This window comes from Penicillium solitum (genome assembly GCF_028829755.1).
Source record: "Penicillium solitum strain IBT 25940 chromosome Unknown utg000008l_segment0_segment0, whole genome shotgun sequence".
NCBI classification, from domain to species: Eukaryota; Fungi; Ascomycota; class Eurotiomycetes; order Eurotiales; family Aspergillaceae; genus Penicillium; species Penicillium solitum.
In genome coordinates this window covers 2,538,871-2,564,567 of record NW_027072127.1, presented here as the reverse complement: position 1 = coordinate 2,564,567, position 25,697 = coordinate 2,538,871, and the positions used below count along the sequence as shown (strand labels likewise).

At 48.7% G+C, this 25,697-nt stretch overlaps 10 protein-coding genes across 10 annotated transcripts; 3 read left to right on the top strand and 7 right to left on the bottom strand.

Annotated features, from left to right (window-relative positions):
* Positions 1–148: 148 nt before the first annotated feature.
* Positions 149–5,080, top strand: N7455_010264 (aminophospholipid-translocating P4-type ATPase DNF3; the record flags this gene model as incomplete). Its single annotated transcript, XM_040954160.2, has 1 exon — positions 149–5,080. The coding sequence occupies one exon, from the start codon at positions 149–151 to the stop codon at positions 5,078–5,080; it is 4,932 nt and encodes a 1,643-aa protein (XP_040815301.2).
* Positions 5,081–5,497: 417 nt separating this feature from the next.
* On the bottom strand, positions 5,498–5,743 carry N7455_010263 (uncharacterized protein; the record flags this gene model as incomplete). The annotated part of the gene is made up of 1 exon (XM_065606400.1): positions 5,498–5,743. The coding sequence occupies one exon, from the start codon at positions 5,741–5,743 to the stop codon at positions 5,498–5,500; it is 246 nt and encodes an 81-aa protein (XP_065460363.1).
* Positions 5,744–6,372: 629 nt separating this feature from the next.
* Positions 6,373–8,217, bottom strand: N7455_010262 (uncharacterized protein; the record flags this gene model as incomplete). The annotated part of the gene is made up of 1 exon (XM_040954255.2): positions 6,373–8,217. The coding sequence occupies one exon, from the start codon at positions 8,215–8,217 to the stop codon at positions 6,373–6,375; it is 1,845 nt and encodes a 614-aa protein (XP_040815472.2).
* Positions 8,218–10,260: 2,043 nt separating this feature from the next.
* N7455_010261 (uncharacterized protein) lies at positions 10,261–10,957 on the top strand (the record flags this gene model as incomplete). Its single annotated transcript, XM_040954005.2, has 2 exons — positions 10,261–10,857; positions 10,910–10,957. 2 exons carry the CDS (start codon positions 10,261–10,263, stop codon positions 10,955–10,957), a joined length of 645 nt encoding a protein of 214 aa, XP_040815517.2.
* A 138-nt stretch (positions 10,958–11,095) lies between these two features.
* Positions 11,096–11,470, bottom strand: N7455_010260 (Glucose/ribitol dehydrogenase; the record flags this gene model as incomplete). The annotated part of the gene is made up of 3 exons (XM_065606399.1): positions 11,096–11,221; positions 11,244–11,322; positions 11,382–11,470. The coding sequence occupies 3 exons, from the start codon at positions 11,468–11,470 to the stop codon at positions 11,096–11,098; spliced, it is 294 nt and encodes a 97-aa protein (XP_065460362.1).
* Positions 11,471–11,624: 154 nt separating this feature from the next.
* On the bottom strand, positions 11,625–11,870 carry N7455_010259 (Oxidoreductase short-chain dehydrogenase/reductase family; the record flags this gene model as incomplete). The annotated part of the gene is given in 2 exon segments (XM_065606398.1): positions 11,625–11,750; positions 11,769–11,870. The coding sequence occupies 2 exon segments, from the start codon at positions 11,868–11,870 to the stop codon at positions 11,625–11,627; spliced, it is 228 nt and encodes a 75-aa protein (XP_065460361.1).
* Positions 11,871–12,386: 516 nt separating this feature from the next.
* On the bottom strand, positions 12,387–14,852 carry N7455_010258 (uncharacterized protein; the record flags this gene model as incomplete). Its single annotated transcript, XM_065606397.1, has 1 exon — positions 12,387–14,852. The coding sequence occupies one exon, from the start codon at positions 14,850–14,852 to the stop codon at positions 12,387–12,389; it is 2,466 nt and encodes an 821-aa protein (XP_065460360.1).
* Positions 14,853–15,872: 1,020 nt separating this feature from the next.
* On the bottom strand, positions 15,873–18,126 carry N7455_010257 (uncharacterized protein; the record flags this gene model as incomplete). The annotated part of the gene is made up of 10 exons (XM_040954231.2): positions 15,873–16,063; positions 16,122–16,206; positions 16,265–16,381; positions 16,435–16,521; positions 16,595–16,710; positions 16,766–16,891; positions 16,953–17,180; positions 17,300–17,472; positions 17,533–17,719; positions 17,814–18,126. The coding sequence occupies 10 exons, from the start codon at positions 18,124–18,126 to the stop codon at positions 15,873–15,875; spliced, it is 1,623 nt and encodes a 540-aa protein (XP_040815429.2).
* A 3,275-nt stretch (positions 18,127–21,401) lies between these two features.
* N7455_010256 (MFS transporter) lies at positions 21,402–23,230 on the top strand (the record flags this gene model as incomplete). Its single annotated transcript, XM_040954194.2, has 5 exons — positions 21,402–21,578; positions 21,650–22,079; positions 22,141–22,919; positions 22,976–23,074; positions 23,126–23,230. 5 exons carry the CDS (start codon positions 21,402–21,404, stop codon positions 23,228–23,230), a joined length of 1,590 nt encoding a protein of 529 aa, XP_040815501.2.
* A 237-nt stretch (positions 23,231–23,467) lies between these two features.
* Positions 23,468–24,193, bottom strand: N7455_010255 (GNAT family N-acetyltransferase; the record flags this gene model as incomplete). The annotated part of the gene is made up of 1 exon (XM_040954015.1): positions 23,468–24,193. One exon carries the CDS (start codon positions 24,191–24,193, stop codon positions 23,468–23,470), a length of 726 nt encoding a protein of 241 aa, XP_040815509.1.
* Positions 24,194–25,697: the final 1,504 nt, after the last annotated feature.

Below are 25,697 nucleotides of genomic sequence, written 5' to 3'. Positions count from 1 at the left end.
GAATACTGCAATTTACTCTTGAGCTTGAGGGGGGAAAGCCAGTAGAGGAAGGATCCAACAATCTCGGAGGAAAAAAAAGTACCAAGATCGTCGGGGTCTGTCCCGCGCGCACTCGTGCCAGGAATTCGACAGGAATTCGACCGGCGTCATGTCCAACGACAAACCAACAGAACCTACAGAGGGCACCCAACCCGACCAGAACGATGTTCTCCGACGCCCATCTCTCGTGTCTCGAACCCTCTCCGACTCCGGGCGGCGCATCTCCTCCCAACATGTCCGCTTCTCAACCGATCTCGATCGCCAGTCGGCCGAGGAACAGCGACAGACAAACTGGGACCGACGCCCCAGTTCCCGTGGCCTGACCGTCGACACAGCGCTGGCGCCTCCAGTTCGACCGGTTCCCTCACCCACCTCTCCGCTCTCGCCTTCCAGTGCCACACAGAATGCGACCCTCTCCCCTATTCCCCCGCCGAGTCCTGAGTCCGCCGGTCGGTCTCGATCGCGAAATCGTGGATACTCGCTCCGTCGCAGCATATTTAATAAGACCATCAATTCGACCGAGAACGATAATCTCGCCCTGGCTGAGCTGGGTGAGGTCAAGGAGCCCTCGTCTGATGCGACTCCTGCCCAGGCCCCGGCTGCTGAGACGCTCACTGCTGCCAATGAGAAGCATCCTCTGAGTGTCGCGCCAACTGCGACGCTCGACTCGACCCATAAGGAGGATGCTTCCCCCTATGTCTCTTCTGATGCTTCGGAGAAGGGTCTCAAGGAGCAGTTTTTCGTGTCTGTGGCCCAGGAGAAGTGGCTCCGGAAAAAGGCGACTACCGCAGTGGCTGTCGCGCGTTTCCAGGCTGTTATGACCTCTATCCAGAAATTTATTCTGCGCATCAAGGATATTCCTCCTACTCAGGATGGGCGCCACATTGACTTAAATCCGTCTATGGTGGGTTCCATGATTGATGAACGCACAGGGAATCCTTATATCGGTAACTTCATTCGTTCAAGTCGTTACAGTCTCTGGAGTTTCTTCCCCCGCCAATTCTTCGCCCAATTCACCAAAGTCGCCAACTTCTACTTCTTGATTGTCGCCATCCTGCAGATGATCCCTGGCTTGAGTACAACTGGAACATACACAACCATCGTCCCGCTTTTAATCTTCGTTGGTATCTCAATGGGAAAGGAAGGATTCGATGATTGGCGCCGGTATCGTTTGGACAAGGAAGAGAATAATCGGGATGCTTGGGTGCTCCGCCCAGGCCACGGGGCGGTTCAGGACGGTGCCTCCATGATAAGCAATGCCCAAGATTGGGAGCGGATCAAGTGTGAGGAAATTCGTGTCGGCGACGTTATTAAACTCGAGCGCGACCAGCCGATTCCTGCTGATATTGCTCTCCTCCACGCTAACGGACCTAACGGCGTCGCTTACATCGAGACCATGGCTCTCGACGGAGAGACAAATTTGAAGAATAAACAGGCTTGCCAGCCTGTGTCCAAGGTGTGCTCGACTGTGGAGGACATCAACAGCAACTCCTTGCACTTTGTTGTTGAGGACCCCAATTTGGATCTCTATAAGTTCGACGGTCACGTCACCGTTAATGGCCAGGAGAAACTTCCTTTGACCAACAACGAGATTGTTTACCGTGGCAGCATCCTTCGCAACACTGACCGTGCTCTGGGTATGGTGATATACACTGGCGAGGAGTGCAAGATCCGCATGAACGCCAACAAGAACCCGCGAATCAAGAGGCCCGCCCTCCAGGACAAGGTCAACCGCGTGGTAATGCTGATCGTGGTGTTGGTCGTTATCCTAGCGGTTGTTTGCACGGTGGCCTACAAGTTCTGGTCTCGGGACGTGGAGCAAAATTCTTGGTATCTTGAAAATGCTAGCGTTTCCTATGGCCCGATTTTCACTTCGTTCCTGATTATGTTCAACACCATGATTCCCATCTCCTTATATGTGAGTATGGAAATCGTTAAAGTTGCCCAGATGCTGCTTCTAAACGATATCGACATGTACGACCCCGAAACCGACACCCCGCTCGAGGCACGCACCTCCACTATTAACGAGGAGCTCGGTCAAGTCAGCTACATTTTCTCCGACAAGACCGGTACCCTGACAAACAACTCCATGCGCTTCCGCAAGATGAGTGTGGCTGGAACCGCGTGGCTGCATGACGCCGACCTCCAGGAGGAGGCTGCTCGTGCAGGCGACCACACCAAGTTGATCCACAAGAAGCGGAGCACAAAGGGGAAGAAGGCAATGGGCCGCAAGTCTAATGTTTCCGAGGCTCATATGCCCCGCCCGTCGAATGTTTCTGGGCCTCTTGATGCCCTACGTCAGTCCGGGCGCTCGGCTACTACATACCGCACCGAAGAGATGCTCGAATATATCCAGCGCAAGCCGTACACCATCTTTGCCCGCAAGGCGAAACTGTTCATTCTGTCTATGGCCCTGTGTCACACTTGTATTCCCGAAGAAGACGCGAACGGAAACACCACCTTCCAGGCTGCCTCCCCGGACGAGTTAGCTCTTGTTCTTGCAGCGCAGGAACTCGGATATCTGGTCGTGGATCGTCAATCAAACACGTTGACCATCCGCACACAACCGAACGGACCGGACGGAGCCACCACCGACGAAGTCTACGAGGTCATGGATGTGATCGAGTTCTCAAGCGCGCGAAAGCGCATGTCAGTCGTTGTTCGCATGCCTGACCAGCGAATTTGCCTATTCTGCAAAGGTGCCGATACCACACTGATGCGTCTCCTCAAGCAGGCCGATCTGGCACGCGAGAAGGCGAATGAAATCGAGCGTCGAGCCAGCAGGCGCAAGAATGCCGAGGCGAACCAGGTCATTCAACGTAACAGTGAGCACCACAGCCGGAAAAACAGTGTTGTTCGGAGCAGTATGACCCGGCCTAGCTTTAGCCGTCGACGCTCGTCCATTACTGGCCAACAGGGTTCGGCGCTTCGAGCCAGTATCGATGTTTGGCTGCGCGACCGGGAGACGGATGGTGGTATGCTGAACAGAGAGGGTGATAGTGAGTACTACAGCCCTCGGCCTTCGGCGCAGATGGGTAGACCTTCGGCTGCCATCTCGGACTCTGGAAGCTCCACGCATGGCGACGACGATGAGGATCTCGTGGAGGAGGCACTGGTTGTCAACGACGCGGCTATTTTCGAGCGCTGTTTCCAACACCTGAACGACTTTGCCACTGATGGCCTTCGGACTTTGTTGTATGGCCATCGGTTTTTGGATGAAGCGACCTACACGACTTGGAAAACTGCCTACAACGAGGCTTGCACTAGCCTCGTTGATCGACAGCAGAAAATCGAGGACGCCGGCGAGCAGATTGAGCAACGGCTCGAGCTTACTGGTGCCACGGCTATTGAGGATAAGCTGCAGAAGGGCGTGCCGGAGGCTATTGACAAACTGCGACGAGCCAATATCAAGATGTGGATGTTGACTGGCGATAAGCGGGAGACTGCTATCAATGTCGGCCACTCGTGTCGTCTTGTCAAGGAATACTCGACACTGACTATTTTGGACCAAGAGACTGGCGACGTCGAGGAAACGATAACGCATCTTATTGAGGAGATTACCCGTGGCCGTGTGGCACATTCTGTGGTTGTGGTTGATGGCCAGACGCTGTCGTTGATCGAAGCGAATGAGGTGGTGCGTGTACAGTTCTTCCAACTGGCTGTTAAGGCAGACTCGGTCATTTGTTGCCGAGCGAGCCCAAAGCAAAAGGCGTTCTTAGTGAGATCAATCCGCAAACAGCTCACCGATGCGATCACGCTTGCCATTGGAGATGGAGCCAACGATATCGCCATGATCCAGGAGGCCCATGTGGGTATCGGAATCACTGGAAAGGAGGGATTGCAGGCAGCACGTATCTCGGACTACTCGATTGCGCAGTTCCGCTTCCTTCTCAAGCTCCTTCTGGTGCACGGCCGGTGGAACTACATGCGTGCTTGCAAGTACACACTCGGCACGTTCTGGAAGGAAATGTTGTTCTACCTGACTCAAGCACTGTACCAACGCTGGAACGGCTACACTGGCACCAGTTTGTATGAGCCATGGAGTCTGAGTATGTTCAACACACTGTTCACCTCGCTCGCTGTCATCTTCCTGGGTATCTTCACCAAAGACCTCTCAGCATCGACACTACTAGCTGTACCTGAGCTCTACACCAAGGGTCAAAAGCACGGCGGCTTCAATATCCGGCTCTACCTGGGCTGGTCATTCATGGCGACCTGCGAGGCAGTGATAATCTTCTTCACGATGTGGAGTCTCTTCGGCCTCGCAAAAGTCAACCCTAGCGACAATGACATCTTCTCCCTGGGCCTACTCACCTTCTCCGCCTGCATCATCGTCATCAACGTCAAACTCCAAGCCCTGGAAGTCCACAACAAAACCTACATGTCGCTAATCGTAATAATAATCTCCGTCGGCGGCTGGTTCATGTGGGACCTAATCCTCGATCGGGAATACACAATGTCCTCCGGCAAAGGCATCTACTTCCTCCCCTCCAACTTCATCCACCACTCCGGCCACAACCTCCTCTTCTGGACCGTCCTCCTCCTCTCTGTCTCAGCAGTCCTCCTCTTCGAATTCGCCGTCTCAACCCTCCGCGCCCTCTTCTTCCCAACAGACGTCGACCTCTTCCAAGAATACGAACAAGATCTCGAAATCCGCAAGCGCTTCGAAGAAGCAGCTGCATCGGAACTCCAGCAGGGCTGGGACCACGGTACCAAGAGATCAAGCTTCGAGATCGCCCGCGATACTGCTGAGAAGGCCGAGATGGACGCCCGCGAACGACAGGTCCGCGAGCTGCTCGCCCGCCCCCGCGTCATGGATACCAAGCCTGATACCAGAGAACTCGAGGTCGATGGGTTTACCAGCGCCAGCGCCACGGCTAGTCACAACAGCAGTGCGCCGAGTCGCAATGCTGATACGGACCGTGGTCGCCAGTCTGGGCTCCTCTGTCCCGAAGATGCTATTGGGCGTCGGCGCTCCGTTGAGATCCAAGAACTCTTTAGTAAAGGCTATGGTGCTGTGCGCAAGGGCCAGCTCAACTGATTCAAGATTCAAGATTGAAGATTCGATTTGTATATGTATGACGGGACCCTGTGGTTTCCTTCCTTTCCTTCTGCTGTTATTTTTTTTTCCCCGTCCACCCTCTCTTTTCTTTCCTAGCGATTGCATCTGCGATACCTGTCCTTTCACTTATCATACGATTCCCGAGGGAATCGAAAGGCGTTGGTTTGATTTTTGACCTTTTGATTTTGGTCGTCCACTTTTCGTGGTCTGTCTTTCCCTTTTTGTTCGCTGTTCGGTCTGTTGCACAGTCGGCCGTCAGTTCCAAGATACCCCGACTCATATTGTTGGCAGTCTGGTTTTTCGCGTTACATATCGGGGTCTCGTTGCATACGTGTGATTCCCCCTGTTCTTGCGGTTGAGGTCCAGTACATATTTTTTTACCTCCCAGAGTTATTTTTAATATAGAGATTTGAAAGACTTTGCTTTATTACTATTGTATATTGTAGGGCTCAGTGTAGTAGATATTGGCGGATTAGGAAGATGAGTGTTGTCCTCAGCGTCGTCGGTCATGGCGGGTGCCTGGTTACGGCGTGGTATCACCTTTCCCTTCTTCTTGAACCCGTACTTCTGTTGGAGGCGGATGAAGCGCATGCGACATGTGGCTTTGTTGATGCCGAGAGACTTGGCGGCAGACTGCCTCATGATCAACCTGTAGTGAGGTTTTGGTTAGTATAATCTACAGTCCAGTAGTTATGTATCAAGTAGCGGATAACCTACCTTCACGGTGTTGAGGAGGGTCAACAAGAACTCCTCATCGCTGGTCTTATACCTTTCCCGGAGCCTTGGAAGGCTCTTTGCCTTTGTTGGTTGTAGGAGCCATGCTATAGTGTAGGTTTGTTGGTTTGTAGGATAGTGAAATTGTGAGAAAGGCTCGAGGAGTTGAATCAAAGATGAAAGTCCTTGCTGTTTTGGATGAGCAGTGCAATGATGTTATGTTGGATAAGAAGTCCAAGATATATGTGGCTCCTACGAGAGCTATAGAGTTGTGTAGAGTGTAGAGTTGAAAGAGAGCCCTGGAAGAGTAGAACTTTACCCTTCATTTTAAGGTGTCTTTACGGCATACACTCCTGGTCCTTTCTTCAGTGATTGGCTATCAATTATTCGCCATTCCCAGACACTGAGGTCTTGAGTCCAATCCACATTTGGTATGAGTAACCTATATCTCACATAGTTGTCGGTCTATTCGCTCTCTAATATTCTTTTTATGTAAAGTCAACTCGCAATATATACCACACTATCATCTTCAACTATTATACTCCCCCATTGTAGCCTTATATCCAAGCGACTGAAGTCCTTTCTGACCCAGTATTCTCAATATCATCTTCCGGGTCATCCAGCATAGGTTGGAAAACAATTTCCCCATGATGCCATGATTCTTCGCCCTTCCTCCAAATCACCGGAACTCTACCAAGATCCTTACATTTCACCTGCTCAACATACTCCGCAATGCCCTTTCCACCCCTAGACGCACCGAGAACCAAAGCTCGGTTATCCTGATAATCAAAAGACGGAAGACCCTTCCACCATCGCATTCGAATGCCCTCTCCAATAACCAGAAGTACAATCAACCCCGTAATCACCGCACTGGTAATGACATACTCCCGCGATCCGACGCGGAGAGCAGCGACTTGGACCACTACGGGTGTGGACTTCCGGAATTCACTGACAACCAATTGCGCCGAGGCATATGCAACCAGCATATCATCGACCAAGGATGTAACTGCGTTTTCCATTCCCTTCATGACAATCTGTGTTTCCGATAGATTCGAACCAGCGACGGAAGTGCGGTAATCACTAATGCTAGCATTGAAGGCGTCTCCAAACGTCGAGCGATAGTAACTGGTCAGATCATTGGAGATGAGCTCGAGTTGTCGCATGACGATGTGGGTTATGTTGTGATGGGGATCGATATCATGGACCAGACCCACTGATGGTTCAGACGCATTGATTTTGCTAACGCTGATGTTCCGTTCTTGAATATCGACTGAGACATTGAATATTGCCGGAGTGAATGTAACGGCACACTGGACCTGATTCAAATTCTTGTAGTAATTCCCTGAGGCAATGGCCATGTACCGCTTCGCACTGTACTCGGTGGGATTTGCCGATACCCCCAACGCAACTATTGCGTCGTCGCCTCGACCAATGTAGACCGAGTATTCGGGTGCGCTAAGGTTGCTGTCGGGAAGAAAGCCTCGAGCCGCGTAGAGAGTGGTTTGTGGAAGGAGTTGGATTACAAACATCGAGCTTGTATTGTACATGCAGTCGACAGAGGCGTCGAGGCCGATTTCGTTGAAGGTGTAGTTCCTCACGTGCGGTATGGCGACGAGATTATCGTCGGAGAGGCCGGCACTTGCACCAACTCCGTAAGACCGGCCGTGATAATTGTATCGGGTATTGTCTAACTTGGGGTGATTACGAACGCCGCCGTTGATTGGAGAGGCGGAGTTCATGGAGGATAGAAGTGAGCCCAGTAAGGCCAAGCCCACTGAGTAGGAGAAGTAACCCTTGGTCTCACGAATTGACAACCCTGTCTTGTCGATCTGGGCGGGGTATTCTTTGATTAAGCTTATATTGGACCAATCTGGAACGAGAAGGGAAGAATTTTGGGTGCCGATCGCATCTGCCGGTGTCAATGCACCAGTCCATAGTGCTGATATGATAGCAGACAGATTTCCGAAAAGCACCGTGATGACAATCATCCAGAAAGGTAGAGAGAAGTTGTTTGTGGGAGTTGACAGTGCGGACCAGAACTCAAGCACGTTCAGGGAGACTGGACTTTGGGTAAATCGAATGCGAGTTGTCAAGTTGATCAGGCGACAGAGTGCGAAGACCTCGATGGCTGCCAGGATAGCACCGAAAATCTGGACTGCTGTCTGGACTGATGTTCGATTTGTATTCACAAAAACGTATAGGTTGTCTGGAAGATGCCAGCTGGAGGCATCGCTGTATACCAGAAGAATGCTTAACGTCAAAGGGATAATTAGGAGGACAAATAGAAGATGCTCGACCCAGGAGTTGGAGGGTGGTTGGTTGTCATGGTTGTCATGGTCTTCAGTGCTTTTCGATGACACAAATAAATGTTTAGGCTCATCAGTATGTCGGCTTCGTCGCATGATTCAAGGAGAACCTCAGATAGAGGTATATTAAAATCGTATTATAATAGTAAAAGAAGAAAGGGCGCTTAGATTCCCACAAGACGGGGATGCATTGAGAATTTAGAGTCGGTCCAACTGACAATCAGCGTGACAGGCAAGGCGCCAGGAGCTTTATAACGCATGGGACTACTCACTTAGAACAGTCTCGGATCTGCGTGGCTCAGTCTCAAGCACCGGAGTCTCTTGGGGTCTCAAATTAAATAGGAGAGTCCCCAAGAAACAGGGGCCCAAGACGATCGAGCCTCACTTGTTGAGAGTAGAGCATCCTAAAGATAGTATTCGGTGTCGTTAGGTGCATATGATGAAACGACACTAACATTTCTATATGCCAGCACAGTTCGAAATATGGCGGCTAAATAACGGGCAACCTCAGGTCTCCGTCCCTCCATTGGTGGCGCACTCTCTCGAGACCCAATAAGCCCACCTAAGCAGGGCCTTGCCGCCCACGCTAGTGAATCACAATCACAGCGCGTAGGGAGAATTTACTCACAGTGGAATCAGAAAGTTCCAAGAAAGGCTCGATGATATGTATAGGTCTCTGAGGCAAGGAGGAAAGATGATATTTGGTGTGGCGAGGTTGGCCCACGACGGGGATACTATTCGTTGGAGGCCCGATAAACAAGGCCACAACCATCCTACTGTTTCATCACATAGGAGAATTGGAGTGGAAAAAGCGCGAGATCAGTTCATTAAATGCCATCTCCAACCATAGAAGGATAGGAAAATCGACAATCACCGAGTAAGGATGGAAATTGTCACGTGGCCTTATCCCCGGCCTTCGTTTTGCCATTGACACATTCTCCTTTCTACTCCATCAGTGTAGGTCGACTGAGTCGGAAAATACCACTTTTTTCAACATCTTTGTCACCCAGTGAGACAAGATATGCCCCCGGGAGGTTTGTGCAACATACACCGGGAAGATGCAGCTCTGACGATCACCAGGCCCGGCTTGTATAACATGCCGTGAAAAGTGTCGCAAATGCGACCGGACAAAACCCGTTTGCCAAAGATGCATCAGCAAAGGCCTTGAGTGCAAAGGATATCCGGACAAGTTCCGTTTCGCAGGGCTAGCAACCCGGGGCAAGTGGAAGAATAGGGCGGTCCCTGCTGTGAGACGTAATCATTTTGTCCCAACCCAACCGGGTAGCGAAACCGATCATCTAGATTCCAACCATGAAGAGTTTGATCAACAGCAGCGAAGTGGTTTGGCCTCGCGTGCGGATCAGAATATTGAACCACTGCTAAGTCTCGACCATTTCTGGCCACAGCCAGAAGGGCGACTCGCGGAGTTGGACGATTTATTAATGCTAGAACGGACGGAACTATTGTTGACACATTGTGTGTTTACTTCATTCTCGGTGACAAACAACCCTTGACTGATTGTTGGGTATTTAGATGACCAGGTCATATGTCCACATCAAATCGCGCTTCCAGCTGCCGGCGCGGAAAACCCATATCAAATTTATGTTTTGCCGCTAGCATACGAGCAGATAGGCCTGCTGTATGCAGTTCTAGGTCTTACTGCATGCCACATGGGAATAACCAAGGAAGATGAATACTTGCGAGAAACTCTGGCAGTTGAATATCGAGTTAGAGCTATTCGCTGGCTTGGAGAAACTCTCCGAAACGGGATATCTGGCGAGCTGGATGAAAATGAACGCGATGGGATTTTCGTTACTATTCAGATACTGTTACTCCAGGATGTGGGTTACCAACCTTGCATCTTGATGCTCGATTTTGACACAAGAACTGATGGCTGAATCCGAATGAAGATTTTCGAATCGGGCATCTCCACCCACGGAGCTCATATAACAGGTGCCCTATCGATTTGCAACCAGCTGCGCTTGTGTGATACCCTGTCTAGAGATGACGAAAGAACTATATTTTTCTTGGGAAATCTCGCATGGCAAGTGGACATATCGTTTTTGGGTTAGACCTCAGTGCTGACGCGTGTCCTATTAGGCTGGACATCATCCGTTCGCTCGCAGACCCACGACGATTATGCTTCTCCCCGAGCTTCGTGAAGCTGTAGCCACTTTAAGCGACTTGAAGTTCGAGCGGGTCAATGGCTGTCCGCGGGATATGTTCCTGATAATGGGCAACGTCATAGAACATGCCAAGGCTCATGCGACGGGCAAGATAGAAACTCCAGAATACGAGCGACTCCTCAACGCTTACCGGTATGAGCTCTACTCGTGGCGTTTAAAAACCGACAGATATCCAAACGATGATCCCCGCTGGCCTGCAGTTGCCGAGGCATTCCGTCACGCATGCATACTACATACATCTCGCTTGTTGGATGAGACCCAACCGGCTGAAGCGCCAATGATACAAAATTCGGTGACAGCCATCTTGGACTCGCTAGCAGAAATTACGGCCGAGTGTCGTCTGATCGAGTTGGTGGTCATGCCACTCTTTATGGCCGGGGCTGATGCTTTGTCCCCATACGCTCGGCATTATATCCTTCTGCGATTCGACCACATCCGGGCTCATGGTGGTGTGGGTAACCATATGTCGATTTCATTGCTCAAATCTGTTTGGGATGGTCGAAGCAGACAGGCGAAACATGACAGCAGCAATATTTCATGGGGATGGTTTGTGAGTTAGCTTCTTTATGGGATGATTACTCGATCTTAGCTGACTTCTGCAGGCTCGCGACTCGGCATCAGAGCAACAACATGACTATCTTATTATATAAATCCATCCTGTAATTTTCTACATTTAACATCATAATTCCTTTCGGAGACGAAATTATCGATCTGGATTGACTATTGAACGTGCAAATGGCTGCCAGTGAGTGATAGCAACAGCGTCAAGAAACAACTTTCAATCTACGTCATACGTCACGAAGCATTGGGACCAACTCATCGAAGATTTGGCGACGCTTATCATTCAGATCCCGAAAGACCTCCGTGGGTCCAACGCCCCCACCGAGAACCTCATCGCTTCCCGTTTCCAATACCTGATAGGCATGCTCGGCATACTTCTTTAACTGGCATCCCCATACCGCGTCCTTTCTCAATGCCCATATAATCGTGTAGTTTGGCTACGCAAGATGATGTACTGTCCAGAACAGATTAGAATTCCTATCAACACGATGGTTCTGGAGATCGTGTACTAACAATATAAAGCTTGTTGGGGTCGACTTGGACAACAAGAATGGAGTGAATGCCTGAGTCAGAGCAACGTAGCTGATGACATTGACATCCATTTCTGCTCTGAATCACTCAAGTCCCCATCATTGGGGTCGGTCAAATCGTATTTCCGTTGGGTGCCCGGATTGAGGAAGATACAGTCGATGTCTGGATATTGACCGGTTGAGCTGTTTTCAATTTCAGGTTAGAAACCCCTATGTTCCCCAAAATTCATATCTCGAAATGTTCGCCAACTGACTCTGCGGCAAACTGGGGAGCCCCGTTGATGTCGCTGACATCGTAATTCATCGCGGAAGCTTTTTCTTCGCCGTACTTTTCAACGAACTCTTCCAGACGCTGTTTCCGTCACCCTACGGCAGTCACTTTGATGCCAGCCTGAATCAGACGATCGGCCATCGCTCTACCGATCCCCGATGTAGCCCCAACGAGCAAAACGTGCTTGTATGGGAATGCCATCTTGAGATAGGATCTGACCAACCTAAATGGGTTTATTCGAGGAAGAGAGTATTCGACTTGAGTTGGTGAGCGGTGATTAGAGCCCGACAGTCAAGTCGGGCTCTTACACCGCATGTCTATATGCACCTACTTCGTATACGTACCGGATATTCCCTGGCGAGCTTTTATTTTTTAGTTCTTATATCGAAATACTATACTCTCTACTATTCTTATTATAAAAGAAGTATACCTAATTTACTATTATTTATCTCTTAAAATACTTTATTTTATATAGAAAAGTAATATATATTAGTTACTAGCTTTTTTAAATATAAAGTATATGTTGCCCAGCTCATGTTCAGTTGGTATCTATCAGACAACCGAGATGCTGTGATTGACTGGTCTATTCAATTTTCCACGTTCTTAATACTCCTGGAATATAATACTAATGGTAAGACAGAGTTTTTTTTTAACGATTTGTTGTTGGCCAGTTGTACTGCAGATCTGATACTGCCTAATTATTCATCGAGTAAGCTCTCAGCACGGAGGGCCAACATCTGGGAGCTCTTGAATGCAAGCACTGTCAAAAGCCTGAATGACCTTGCAGAAGCATTCAACTACATACTGCGACTGTTTAGGGCCTAAAACATGACTGGAGACCGTGATACCGACATGCAACTCGGTGGTGGTTGGCCGAATATGAATATTAGCCGATCGGGTGGGCTTGTTGGGAAGACCACTGTGGCTGCAATCGCACTGGAACCCATCAAGCGAACAGGTGGTCTGAGAATCGTAATTTTGGATGCGTACATAGCTGGGAAGGGTGGTGGATGATGGCCAGGGGGTGCAGTTCCGGACAATGTCGTCGAAGCCTAGCGTTGCGAACGGCATCGTGTTGATTAACTGCTCTTGAACCTGCTGCAGCAAAGCCAACTTTGAAGTGACTGGGTCGAAGTGGGCACGCACAGGAATGGTGCTCAGACATGGGCCCACGATTCGGTCCTCATGCGGAAGTCCATGGCTTCTTGCGAGAACGACCTGACCAAAGACAACGTCTTGGAGACAGGACTTCTCGGTTGAGTCGTGTGGCTGGGAAGGGAAGAGATAGCGAAGCGTCACAGCCCATGCTGTCTTAAGGAGCGTCGAGAGAGTGACATGGTGAGGGACGGAAATCATAGGGATCACCTTCCGAGCGTCGACGAGATATTCCGTCTCCTGTGGCGATATATCTATCGGCACAGGTAACGATTTGCCTGTAAGATGTGTGACATGGGACCCGTCCAGTATCGATCTCCAGGTGTTGTAGGCAGCCTCACTGCGCAGATCCCTCGTAGCGCGTACATATTCGGAGAATGGGGTGGTGGGCGGCAACAGCCCGCCGTTGTATAGATCAGAAAGATCTTTCGCAATGATGTTTAGTGAGTGGATATCCCACAGGGCGTGCGCGAGCCGAAACACCAGAAAAACATGCGCATTTGGAAGCGTCACCAACTGGATCTGAAGAGGAGGCTTTCCGCAATAAGGTGGCTCAGCAACTGTGCAGTCCTTCCTGCAGTGCTCCTCGAGGTCATCCACACTGTACTTGTGGAATTGTACGTCCCAGGAACGGAACGTGAATTGCAGCCCACCGCCATTGTCAATTGCAAACCCTGCCCGGAGGATTGAGTGATGATTCACTAAGCTCTGACAGGCACGCAGCAGGCGGCCACGGTCGAATCCCTGATCTAGCTGAATTCGAAAATAGCGATACCGCATGAACTGGAAGCTGAATCTCTGAAATTCTGTGATGGGAAGTATTTCGTCGATATTTTTCAAGTCATCACCTGAAAGCTGCTCGGGTAGTCGGCCGAGGTGAGGGGACCAATAGGCGCCTAATCCTTGACCAACACCGTTGGCAGCTTCCTCACTTGCCATTGTGGCGATATAGGATACGATGGGATGGTCGCGTATAATCTCGTCAGTAAGATGGATCCCCTGCTCGCTCGCCAGAACCAGTAGCTGACGGCCAGTAGAGGCGCTCCCTCCAAGCGCGAAGAAGTCACTCTCGACGTTGACTTCGCTGCTCTTGATGTTGAGTACGTCGGCCACAAGATCACGGAGCCTTTCAGCCCGGATAACGGCCATTTCGTGAGCAGGATGCCTGCGCACTCTATGGTGATGGGCTTGCTCCAGAGGGAGGTTAGTCTTGATCGGGATTTCCGACAGGATTCGGTGTTTTAAGATATCTTGAACAGTGGCAACAAGGCCTTCTCTCCTGGCTGAAGCAGATAACAAAGTGGCGGTAATGGAGTCTCCGCCAATGTCGAAAAAATCACTAGCCATGTTAACGCTCCCCGGTTCAAGGCCGAGCACGTTGGCAACTAGTCTGCGAAGAATGCGGCCGCAGTTCGTCGTGGGCGAGACGAAGGACCCTGCATGTTGCCTTTCGCTGCTGTATGTCAGAACTCGATCTTGAGTCCATGACGATACCTCCTCTCGCAAAAGCCGGCGGTTCACTTTACCACTCGGCGTATGCGGCATCATGACTAGGGGCACGTATAGTGAGGGGAGCATATGGCGAGGAAGGGAGCGACTCAGGTGAGAGTGTAGGGCGGTTACATCGTCAAAGAACCGACTTGATGGCGATTCAATAAATGAACACTGTTGGAGATTGCTCGATCCCCAATCTATCTCGGAACAGGGACGTACAAACGCTACCAGACGGTCTCTGTTCGTCTGGCTTTGAGGCCGGATTACCTCGATAATGGCCTCGCTGACAGATTTTGATAGGGTTGTAATCTGGTGCTCTAACTCGCCGGGCTCTATTCGGATCCCATGGAATTTCACCTGAAGGTCTTTGCGCCCCAGAAATATAATGCTGCCGTCCGGGGCATAGCGCACTAGGTCACCGGTTTTATATACTGGTCCTGGCTGCGAAGGCGCCCGCAGGTGAGTCAGCCAGCAGGGGCTTTTGATAAAGGCGGCAGCAGTTTGTTCCGGATTTTTGAGATATCCTAGTGCCATGGTCGGCCCCTCTAGTAAAAGCTCGCCTGTCACCCCAATTGGGAGTAAGAGATCGTGGTTATTGGGGTCTACTATCCACGTAGCGGTTCCGGTGGAAGGTCCGATGTTTCTCGGATCTGAATCCGATCGGATATCAAGTCGAACAGTTGGGACGAGAGTACACTCGGCAGGACCGTAGCTCAAACTGTTCTCACAAAGGTGGGGAAAAGAAAGGAATGCAAACTGTGGGAAGAGTATGACCAAAGGATGTTTATATAACTAGAGTACCATTGCTGATAATTCTCAAATTCAACTCTCATCTCCATTATACTACCTTTCAGTCTCTAGAGCTGTTAGCATTTCCAACCCCTCCTCCACAACCCATCAGTCAGCCCTTGGTTGAATTTCCATCTAAAAAAGACTTCCTCTTTGAGCCTGTAGTTGATTGCCTCCTGGGGCGGGTTGAATGCCTTCTGGTGATGACAGAGGCTGCTATTTGAATGGCTTTATGCTACGCTGCTAAGTGTAGTTCCAAGGAACTGCGGAGTTGAATGATCTTGGTCAATAGATCGTGGTCGCCGTCTTCTACTAAGGAGATACACGGAAAGATATTAAGAAGATAAAGGCTATAAGAGTCTTGTGCTAACTGTGTTGTATTTTTACTAGCAGCGGGAAAGCGATCCTATTTATTATCCTCGGGATCAAAAGGCTCGAAGTCTATCTCGAACTTCTTTTGCGATCGCTGAATTAGAAGCTAAAGTTCGGACGCGTTCTGAACTATTGTCTTGACTTTTGTACAAAATAAATTGCGCTATACTTTAGGAAATAGGCTACCTATATAAAATGATATTCTCTAGACCACAGCTCGAACCTCGGCTTTAAGGGTCACTTATTCGGCGCGTAGATTAAGGGAGAGAAGGATACGACAGTAAAAAGCATCTTTCTAGCCATTACTATCTAAAAGAAAATAGATTGGTTTATATATACTCGGGTTTGATTTGTCAATCCCCAAAACCTCAAGCCTTTGGGTGCCGACTTCAATTAATCTAGGCCAACCTGTTTGACCCGAGAAGTGCTAGCCACTTTCCCATTGTCCTCTCTTGGTGTTACCGATGTATCTCCCTCTATAGACGATGACTCGAGGGGGTCAATAGCTGAGAGACCCGCCTCTGCCTTTGCTGCCTTTTTCTTATCGTGCCACAAAAGTAACTGAATAGTCGCGGTGCACAAGACTAGAAAGATATTGTTAGTAGGGAACATAACTCGGATGGAGGAAGAATGGCTTCTTACTTAGCAATACTTGAAGTACAATTGACCAAGTATATCCCTTGGGAGCTTGGGGGAAGTCTGTGGTTTTCCACACGAAATTGGGTGCCTTTGTTCAAGCTGGTTAGTATTGTCCTTGGGGGAGGGGAAGAGAAGAGGAGACTCACGACGGCTTGTACAACATAAGCAAAGTCATTAGCCATAGCAACAAGCAATGCTCGCTTTTCTGTATCGTCGGAGCAGATCTCGTTGATCCAACTCAAGATTAATGGACCGGCACCAGCCTAAAAGCACGGTTAAGATGTGACGATTGAACACTTCGGAATTGCAGACTTACGCCAATATTACTCAGCCAATAAACAGCCATACGGCCCTTGATATTTGTGTAAAATGGCAGAGTCTTCAACAAGACGGCGAAAGTGAGCTGCGCAATACAGGCAATCGTTAGCTACCGTAGCATGGAAATAACTTGACCGATGTAGCCTCTCTTGACTCACAGAAATAACAGCGCCGATGTAGATAAATGGCCAGCGAGCGCCGCGACATGGCCCATCGGACAGCCAACCCCAAATCAAGGCCATCACGATAAGAACAGCGGTCGTAGGAAGAGGTACTTGTACATGAGTTAGTTATTTGTGATTAGATGAATGACCCGAGGTCGAACTCACAGTTATTGATCTGTGCGACTGTGTAACTCTTCCCGGGGACGGGAGGAGGGTCAGCATTGAAACTCTTCAGCCAATAGCCCATAGCCGGTTGAAGATAGCCATTGTTCCAGATGATGTATAGCAATGCTGTGGGTTATTGTCAGTATAGTTCCAGGACGAGAAAGACGCATAGTAGAGGACAACACACGAAGAAGATAAGTATGCCAACTCAGCAGGATTGCCTTCGCCCTTTCCTTGGTCAAGGGCTTCTTGCCAGCACGTCCAATATTATCCATTCTCTTAACTGACAGAATATGCTCCTCTTCCGTTGTCCACCATGTCTTCTTGCCGCTTTGCGGTAGGTTAGGGAAGAATACATATCCAGCAAGCGCAAGCGGTAGCGTAATGATACCATCAATAATAAAAAGCCAGCGCCCTATTTTCATCAGTCAGTAGCTGTTTTTCTTTGTTTTCGTTTGACTTGAGGCAAAGGAGAGAAATGCTCGAAACCAAAAGCCGGGAGAGGGAAAATTGAAAAGGATTGCGGTCACATACATCCAGCGTAACCATGTGTTCCATTCAGGTTTGTATATGCGGCAGCCTGGAGGAAACCACTGAACAAAGTGCCAACTGAACCGGCAAGCCAGAAGATCATAGCCCGCTTTCCAATTTCTCGTGGTGTGTACCATGATCCCAGCATGTAATGGATGCCGGGGTAAAATCCTGATCTATAACCGAGTCAGTAGCTGATAACCAACAGTAGATATAATCTTGGGGTGTCAACGTACTCAAAAAGTCCGACAAGGAAGCGCAAAGCATACAGGGACTTGTACGATTTGACGCTTGATGTGCAAATAGTCGCAAGTCCCCATCCTAGCTCTAGCGAGGGGATGACCCATCGAGGCGAGACTCTGGTTAATAACAAGTTGGACGGAATTTGACCAATAACATATCCCACAGTCCAGATAGATGTGCCTGTAACACTCGTTGTTAGTAAATGCCAGAAAGCCGCTCGGCCTTTTGCAAAAGGACAAGAAAAAGCGGTTTAGGCGAGAGCAAAAGCACGTACTAGTCACTAGTTGATTGCCAAACATCTCGAGATCCTCTTCCATGCCACTGAGAAATGCATTGTTGACATTCGTTTGGTCGATATTCTTCAAAAAATAACCAACAGATGCGAACGTGAGAACGAAAGCATCTACTTTAAAAAGCAGCCACCGTTGATCCGGTGGAAGGTCCCATGTATCCCATACATAACTTTTCCACGACCTGACAGGATTCACAACATCATTTCTCTGGGCGTTGTTTCTCTGGTTCTCTGCATCATCTATGCTGTGCACCGAGCTGGCCGTCACTTGTTGAGAATCACCCGTGGTTCCCATCGTGATTTGGGAGTGTGCCGCTGGAACACCCACTGCGCAGATTTATAACTGTACAAGGTTTTCTTTTCCGTGGGAATTAGTGGAGATCCTACCGATCTTATACAACTAGTGAAATACTTTGGCCCTAGCGGACGTTTTAATATGTCCTCAGCGGACGTTTTAATCGCGTCAGTGGGAGATTCTACGCTCATCCCACTATGGGGTGCGGCAGTTGAGGAGATAGATAGTCATTAAGCCCGAAACTAATGTTGGTTACGTTCTATAGGTTTATCTAGCGGGTCCCTAGCATACAGACATGGCGATTCTTCGGTGTAATCTTGCGCAATACTCGCGCAATTTGCTTTAAATCCTGCAAGCTATCACACTAAAGGATTCACCAGCCTTACTAGTGCTTAGCCTATCTCTGAGGCCAAGGAAATACCCGTGGACTTAAAATATTTTGCTGACAGATATGGGCTTTTCTCACGGTTACGTGCTAAGACGCAATCCCTTGGTATCTTACGTGCTATGAACAACATAAAACTCGAATGACACATGCAACTACTTTATATTAAAGGACGATGCCTCTCCCCTTCCAGTTCTCAACGTGACAGATTTTGGCAACAAAAGGATACCTAATTGTCGGAAGCCATTGTTATGCCCCCGAACAAATATGCGAGATCCACCCGAGCCTCAACGTGGGGCCCCGGGGGTTGACCCAGATTACGCAAGCCTCAGCATCGTGATTCCAGCCTATGATCAAATACTAGTATCTGAATATATAAATAATAGAATATATAAATAATACGTTCATTAGCATTCCCATGCTCGGCCACCCTATGTCTCATCGACTATCTCGAAAGGCCAAGGATTCCCAGGCCAGGGGTCCATCCATTTGCAGATGAACAATCCACTCTGCCGGGGAATGGGGATGGAGTAATCACCTTAATTGCACTACCCAAAACTCATTATTTACCGCTATACTCTCAATAGCAGAGATCGACCAATTGTTCGCATTTCTTCGGCGCACGGGGAACCCTACGGTCGGTCGCAGGGTAAATGGTACTAGTACTTACCACGGGATCTCGTGGTATTACTAATTTAACCATTTACTGGCTTTAAAGCTCATAGATCAGAATAAGAGGTGCGCACAGCAACACTATCTGGCGTACAGAGTCGTGTTCGACAAGTCTAAGTAGTATTAAAGGAGGAGAACCAAGAAGGTCAAACCAGCTAGTAATGATGACCAGTGAAATGTGTGGCTTACAAAGAAGGCCAGTATTGTGTAAATGATACCATGCCGTCGCCGTTGCAAAATCCCCCCCCCAAAAGGCAGCTAGCATTCGAGGGGACTTCCAAAGAATGAGAATTGTAGGGAGCTTCTTACTTTTTGGTTGAGAGTTGGCAAGCCCGGGGCCGGTGACTTCGACATCATTCGAGATGCCGACATGGGTGATTTCGTGGACTGGAATCTCAAGCACAGGTAATTCTGTCGCATCGGACTGCACGGGTTTGATGTGCAGTGACTGCAACCACCTAGCAGCGAGCTTCTTCTCAACAAAAATTCCAAACCCAGAGATCGGTTAATCCCGATCAAATTATCAAAGCTCTTCAAAATGATGGGACCGTCTAACTCGGGAATCTGATTTAGTCTTACCAAGTATCTTTCCTTGGGGAGATTTAGGAATCCCTGTCATTGGTACCACAGGGCACTAAGTACGTAGAGGAGAGGCTATCTCTGTTATATGGGATACAAGACTAATATAACGTATTCGGTAAGCGAGCGGCGTACGCAAGCGAGTGGCGCACCCCATGCAAAAACGCGTCTATGAATTAGCACTTAGTTAGTTCAACCACCCACTATGCCACCAATTCGCTTCCAAAGCTCTAGAAATTCTATGGAGCAAGAGGGTAGGCTTTTATTAGCTATCCAGGCCTTTAAAAATCAAGAAATCTCTTCAATTCGTGAAGTAGTGCGCCGTTTTAGCGTGCCCGAAACTACCCTCCGCCGCCGCCTAAGCGGTATACAAAACCGCGCGAATTCTCGCGCAAATTCGTCTAAATTGACTGGAATTGAAGAGGAGTCTCTTAAAAAATAGATTCTCTCTCTAGATCTACGTGGAGCAGCCCCCCAGTAGGGGGAGTGAATTAAGCCGGCTGATTCTGCCTTTCAGTACAGGAAGCTTCTCAATTGATTACTGAGCCGGTGGAAGCAATTGAAGCACCTCCCCTCCACGAAGAAGGCCTTCGCCACCTTTACAGCCACGAATGAGAGCATTACCAACATGCGGGTTATGCAAAAACCAGGGTCATAAAAGAAATGCATGTCCAGAAAATAGATCAATTTAGTGTATTTAATTTAATGGAGTTTTGGTTGACATATTTATATTTGAAATTAATATATTAGTTGGGGTACGCCACTCGCTTATCGAATACGTTATATTAGTTGGTATGAACACGGCAGCGTGTATGACCATCCAGTTTTCAGTGTCTTGGGTAACGTTAAGGCTATGTATCCAAAGAAGACAATGGGAAGTCTTGCAGGTTGCGGGGAAAAAAAGGGACAAGCCAAAATATGCCGTTGTTGCTCTGAGGAGAGTTTCCGGGTCTCTTTTCTTGGCGAAGGTGTCGAGTATACAAAAGAAGATTTTGAGATAGTTCCCGACGTTGTTTCCTACTGCTAACCAATATTAAACCTTTTAGAACACGATACCTCCATGGGACCTTTTGCACCATAACCAAAGACTTTATCCAGATATGCCCCGAATTCCATCGCATCTCAAATGGCATCTCAAATGCGCATTGGTAAAATTTGTGCGAATCGGGAATAGCGTCATTTTCCCGTCCCGTCCTTCTCCGCGAGTCATAACTCCGCGTCAAGGCGCGTGCGCCAACTCTCTGCAACATTCTATCTAATATCCCAAAGTCACCCTTGAACGGGCTAGAATCTAACATATCGAGAGCAAAAGTCCCTTCTAACCTTTGAAGGTGACAGGGATTACATATGGCCTTAGATAATCAAGGCATGAGGTTATCGCCGTCAGCGCTCACCTTCATGGCCACATCGAATCTCGTGGAGATCAACCTCGATAAGACCCATATCCAAGCCAATAAAGAAATATCCATGAGCCGAATTAGTGCTTGCCGCTAATTCCACTGAGGGGTGGTCCCTGCCCCTCGTGGCCTCAAAATCCCGTGTTTGCTTTCCTTCGTTCTCTCTTAACTAGCTGCAACAACGTCTTTTCTTTTGTTCAAAATTCAGACAAATTCAGACAAACACCACATCCTCCCTGTAGATGGATGCCCAACAATCCTCTAACTCAGTTGTCCCTAAAAGTACAGCGGGCAAGGACAAAGATCTGACGAACTCGTTGCTGGCGGAGGAAAGATCGATTCGAAATGGAGACCAAGATCTCTTGCAGGGGGAGAAGGTGGACGAGGTCCTTGCTGCCAAAATGACGATTATCAATGATGTGGGAAATCAATATCCTCGTACCATGAATGAGACACCCAATTAACCCGAGGCCCTTTGTCCTCTGTGTAGACCATTGATGAGATTGGTTTCACACCACACCACTGGAAGCTATTTTGCCTTAACGGATTCGGATATGCAGTTGACTCGCTCATCACCTTGATTCAGTCCATTATTTCAACCCAGGCCAGGTTGGAGTTCAACCCATCATATGCCACCGGCCTCACCATCGCGGTTTATGTCGGTATGTTGGTCGGTGCAATTTTCTGGGGCTTTTCGGCAGACATTATCGGCCGGCGATTTGCCTTCAACTTTTCCCTGCTTATTTCATCGATATTCGCCATCGTTGCGGGGGCTTCCCCCTCTTGGGTCACCTTGGGGTTGTTTGTCTGCTTAAGTGCCTTTGGTGCTGGGGGAAACCTGGTTCTTGATACTACGGTCTTTCTCGAATACCTTCCCAGCAAGGAACAGTGGTTGTTGACACTGATGGCGGCGTGGTGGGGTGAGCTTACACCCCCCAGTACACCTTCCGTCGAAAGTCTGAACTGACTCGCAGTATCCAGGTCTGGGTCAGCTTATCGCAGGCCTGTTTGCTTGGGCCTTTCTTCCCAACTTCTCCTGTGGCGATGCAGCCACATGTACCCGTGAAAATAACCAGGGATGGCGTTATGTGTGGTACGCATCCGGCGCCTTGGTGTTCGTTCTCTCGATTCTCCGTGTAACCATCATCCGCCTTGAAGAAACTCCCAAGTTCCTCATTTCCGAGGGCAAGGATGAGCAAGCAGTACACGTTCTACGGAGCATCGCCGATCGACACAACCGCCCATGCAGCCTTACCATTGAGAAGCTTCAGGCATGCGGACAAATTGCTCACCGCAGAGCTCCAGGGTCTAGCTGGCTTACGCAGCTCATCTCTCCGAGCGAAGTGTTCTTCCATCTTCGTGGACTCTTCGAAACCCGTAAAATGGCCTTGTCGACGACCCTAGTCTGGCTCTCATGGCTCCTCATTGGCCTCGCCTATCCACTTTACAATGTGTTCCTCCCCACCTACCTTGCATCGCGCGGCGCATCCTTTGGACAGACCAGCCCGTATATCACCTGGAGGAACTACGCCATCAACAACACCTGTAGTATATTTGGTCCTGTGTTAGCGGGATTCATGTGTCGCTCGCCCTGGTTTTGGGGCCGTCGGGGAACCATGATCATCGGAGCATTGATCACAATGGTTTTCTTCTTCTGTTATACGCAAGTGCGCACTCAGAGTCAGAATGTGGGATTTACGTGCGCTATTTCCTTCTGCTTGAATATTTACTATGGTACCCTCTATGCTTACACGCCCGAGGTATGTGATTTCTAACTTTCATTAACTCTGTCATCCCATAACTCATTACTCGATAGGTCTTCCCCTCCGCCCACCGGGGCACAGGAAATGGTGTTGCTATTGCGCTCAATCGGATCATGGGAATTGTCAGTGCTGTTGTCAGCCAGGCCGCAAATGTAGGAATTTATTCTTTGCTCTCTTGAGAAAAATGCTTATATTGTTAACAGTCCAGCACGCCCGTGCCGATATACATATGCGCAGCCCTTTACATTGTGATGGCAATTATTGCCGGAGCTTTGCCATTTGAACCATATGGCCGACGAAGCAGCTGAAGGGGGAAGTGTTTTGATGAAGACACAACGATCAATTTCTGAGTATCTTACAGACTTCTTTTGGGGCCAAATATCTTCTACGTGGACGAGCTTATTTATATCTAAAAAAAAAAACTTCACATTTTTCACCCTCAGCTGTTACATATAATCAATGGACAATCCAGCCTCTTATTTTTCCAGGTTTCGCATGGGTGATTACCAGCAACCATTCTCCGTATAGTCAGCGGTGACATCTGGTCATCTCTCCATAGCCTTCGCCGCCACTTCCCTCGCGCCATTTTCCCACCGATCCCATCCCAAAGTAAGACTCAGTGTATCTCTCCACAAATCCTCAGGATCACCACCAGGCGGTGCCTCCCTACCATTTCCAACTTTCCCATGTATCTTCCCTTTCACAAACCGCATATGCCAAGGTATGACCCCGACCTTCTCAAATCCCATCCTCTGCGCGAGTCGAGAACTAGCAAGATTCATCGTGCTAGCCGACCAATGGATTCTGCGTAATCCAAGGCCTCCTTCCTCCGTAGACTTAAAGGCAAGCTGTAGAGCGAGTCCAACGGCATTATTTGCCACATGGGTTCGCTGGTACGGAGGCAGGATGACAATGAACCCAATCTCTGTGCATAGATTCGTCGGTGATGTGCGGATAAAGCTCACAGTGCCAGCTAGTTCACCTTCCGGGTCTTCCGGGGATGGCGGCTTTGTCTTGTCTATAATTGCAAAAGCGAATGACTCTGGGTTGGCGAAGGACAGGATATGGGTCGTGGAATTACTGTAGAATCGGGATTTGAGTTCCGTTGCTGAAGCCGGGGGTAGTATGGGTAAGTGTGTGTATATCTCGGGATGAGCCGATGATATGTGGAAGAAGGTATCACAGTGTTGTTCTGGATTGAGGGGGATAAGCTTGACACGTGCGTTTGAAGCCTCTCCCACGTGGAACGGGAAGACGGAGAATGAAGCCATTTCGATACTGAAATGTTGGGTTGGGAAAGAACGGTATGTAGGTAGCTTGATAACTTGGTAGATTAGTGGGAATGATTTTCTACCCAGTTCTCCGTGATGGGTAAAGTCCCATAACCCACTGAGTCTGAAGATGGTCTGTCTTACGGGGCGAAGTCGTGAGTCACCCCCGCTTCTTGCCCAAGTGGTGGAGATATCTATGGAGGACACTAACCTTTTTTTGACATCTTGTAATTTTCCCACATACTAAACTGCATGGATGTTAAGCAGCTCTATAAAGCATCCACAGAACATCCATGTATAAGAATAGTCGGCTGCTTATGCTGCCTGTATCCTCGACAGCACAGGTCTCCATAAAATGTATCCACCAATAATCTGTAATTATTCGCCATGCGCGAAGCCATTTAGATATGCAAAACCTGCATGTTTGCATATGCACCTCTTCCGGCAGTCCTTCTTTGACACTTAAGTCTACATATACCAGGATAGATCCTGAATGCCCATCTTTCTAGGCAACTGGCTGCTTAACCCAGATATATCGGCCATGTGCAGTCGTATATTTAAATATATCTATCTTCTTTTTCATTTTCACCTCATTCGGTCCGTTCTATCTTAGTATTTAACAATGTTTTCCCTGTCCTAACTCTTTTCGGGATATACCAATATTCAAGTCAGTTGAATGGGCAACACTCTGTGGCTGTTTCACTATAATCTGTACACCGTACCTCGGAGTTGGAAAGTGCATACAGATCTCATTCCAAGAACTCGTTTCAAATGGTTTGTTTGATCTGCACGTCAACCTGCGGAAGGAGTGTGATCCGAACGATTGGATGACGCGAGTCTCTGAACTGCGTCGTCCATTTGGGTTGTTACATGAACCCCCACGGGCAAATACCTCCGAGATATTCACTGCGATTAGAATCGGTTGCTATTTTGGACAAGATCAATGGACTATCCCGGCGGCCATGACGCTTCTTGCTTTAAAGCCACGCAAGAGAGATGATAGTGCTATCATGCAGGCATTTAGCAAATGGTTTTCAGGTTCTGTTGTTCTTCTACACGGCTATCGATTCGATCTCAATGCAGCTGATATTGACCGGCTCCCAGAGATCAAACGATGCACATACTTGCTTTACGATCTTGTATGTCATTTCTATCAACCACGATGAATATAAACCTGAGAGATCGTGGATTGGTTGAGGTTAGCTACCCTTGCCAGGCCTCATATAAATATCAATGTCAACTGACAAGGAACCACATTTGAACAGAGTATTGTACAGGTTTCTAAGGTCTTTCGTGACTGAGCTATCAAATGTCTACATGAAGAAAGGAAGTTGAAAATGGTGAAGCCTATGAAGCCTGCATGTGATGAAATCCTATTTCAGATGCGCCAACGGAAATAGGTGTGCCCTCCTGTAGTAACTCTCAAGAAAAGAAAAGAAAGTGAAAGTGAAAGTGAGGTGAGGGTGATCCACCTTGATATTTTTATTCATCGTATGCCTTGACC